The sequence below is a fragment of the Mercurialis annua genome, linkage group LG8 (genome assembly GCF_937616625.2).
Source record: "Mercurialis annua linkage group LG8, ddMerAnnu1.2, whole genome shotgun sequence".
In the NCBI taxonomy this organism is placed as follows: domain Eukaryota; kingdom Viridiplantae; phylum Streptophyta; class Magnoliopsida; order Malpighiales; family Euphorbiaceae; genus Mercurialis; species Mercurialis annua.
Window position 1 is genome coordinate 28,727,378 of NC_065577.1, and position 1,742 is coordinate 28,729,119.

A 1,742-nucleotide genomic window follows, 5' to 3' on the forward strand; every position below is an offset into this window, starting at 1 on the left:
CTAACTTCACTTGTTGACAGGTCATACACTTCAAAACAAACTCTGCTACGTCTTTCTTAATTTCGCTCCACCAGTAAATTCCTTTCACATCATGATACATCATAGTAGATCCAGGGTGAACACTGTATATAGATTTGTGTGCCTCTTTTAAAATTTGTTGTTTCAAATCCTCAACATCCGAAACATACTATCTAATACCGTGTTTCAACACACCATTAACCAGAACAAAATTTTAGTCACTCCCTTAATACACTTCTGACATAATCTTCCTTAACTGAGGACCCTCAGGTTGCAAAGCTTTGATATGCTCGACAAAAACAAATCGCATTTCTAACTGTGCCACAAGATCTCCTAAAGCTGAAATCTGAAACTAAAAACCCATCCCAAACAGCTTATGCCACTCACATATCAATGGCATTGCCACTCCTCCGATATAGGAGCTAGACTACTAGAAGACATCAGACTTAAAGGATCTGCCACAATATTGGCCTTACAGGGATGATACTGAATCGTACAATCGTAATCCTTAAGAAATTCCAACCATCTTCTTTGCCTCAAGTTTAACTTATACTGATCGAAAAAATACTTTAAACGTTGTGGCCTATAAAGATCTTACAAGTCGCTCCATACAAATAAGCCTCCAAATCTTTGACGCAAACACTATGGTTGGCAACTCTAAATCATGCGTAGGATAATTACCTTCATGCTTCTTCAACTGCCTCAAAGAATTAGCAATCACCCGACCATGTTGCATCAAGATATAACCCAAACCAACTCTAGAAGCATTGCAATACACAGTAAAACCATTGGGACCTTCAGGTAAAGCTAACACAGGTGATGTTGTCAAAAGTTCCTTCAACTTCTAAAAACTAGCCTCACACTTATCATTCCAATCGAACCTCGCATTCTTCTGAGTCAACGGTGCAGATATGTTCGAAAAATCTTGCACGAATCGACGATAATAACCCGCTAATCCAAGAAAACTCCTTATCTCGGTCGCTTATCTTGGCCGCTACCAATCCATCACCGCTTCAGCCTTTTTCAGATCAGCTTGAAAACCATCCTTAGATAACACGTGTCCCAAGAAAGAAACTTCATAAAGACAAAACCCACACTTGAAAAACTTAGCATATAGCTGATGTTCTCGCAACGTCTTTAGCATCATTCTCAGAAGTCACGGGTGTTCCTCCTCATTTCGAGAATAAATGAAAATATCATCAATGAAAATGATAACAAATACATCTAAAAATGATTTGAAGATTCTGTTCATCAAATCCTTAAATGCCGCTAGTGCATTAGTCAAACAAAAAGACATCACCATCATGAATCCAAAGTTGATGATATCCAGACCTCAAATTGAAATTGGAAAAACACCTTGCACCTTGCAACAGATAAAAAAGATCATCAGTATGGGGAAGAGGATATGTTTTCTTAATCGTCGCCTTATTCAGTTGTTTGTAGTCAATATTAAGCATAAAATAATCATTCTTCTTCTTCACAAAGAGCATTGGCGCACCCTATAGAAAAACACTAGGTCTAATCTGTCGGCGCCATCCGGTACGGCAATATCAAAATTGGAACTGTACCCAAAATACATCGATGCAGAATTTGATTTCCCGCTCTGGTGGTAAACCATGTAATTTATCCAAAAAACATCGGAGAATTCGTTAAGAATCGGAACGTTGTTCACGTTTTCGAAGTAAGCTTCCACATCTCAAACCACAACTAAGAATCCTTGACAA

The 1,742-nt window shown here is 38.3% G+C and overlaps 1 protein-coding gene across 1 annotated transcript; it reads right to left on the reverse strand.

The window, feature by feature from the left end:
* Positions 1 to 244: 244 nt before the first annotated feature.
* On the reverse strand, positions 245 to 1,165 carry LOC126661829 (uncharacterized). Its single transcript, XM_050355703.1, has 3 exons — positions 1,028 to 1,165; positions 617 to 859; positions 245 to 370 (listed from the first exon to the last, which is right to left on the reverse strand). The coding sequence occupies exons 1-3, from the start codon at positions 1,163 to 1,165 to the stop codon at positions 245 to 247; spliced, it is 507 nt and encodes a 168-aa protein (XP_050211660.1).
* Positions 1,166 to 1,742: the final 577 nt, after the last annotated feature.

Bases quoted from the DNA above. Each gene is read 5' to 3' on its own strand.
- LOC126661829 (XM_050355703.1), bottom strand. From the start codon at position 1,165: ATGATGCTAAAGACGTTGCGAGAACATCAGCTATATGCTAAGTTTTTC. The intron at 860-1,027 runs GTGATGGATTGG...AGTTTTTAGAAG, and splicing joins ATCTGAAAAAGGCTGAAGCG to TTGAAGGAACTTTTGACAAC. The intron at 371-616 runs GTAAGATCTTTA...ATGGGTTTTTAG, and splicing joins TTATTTGTATGGAGCGACTT to TTTCAGATTTCAGCTTTAGG.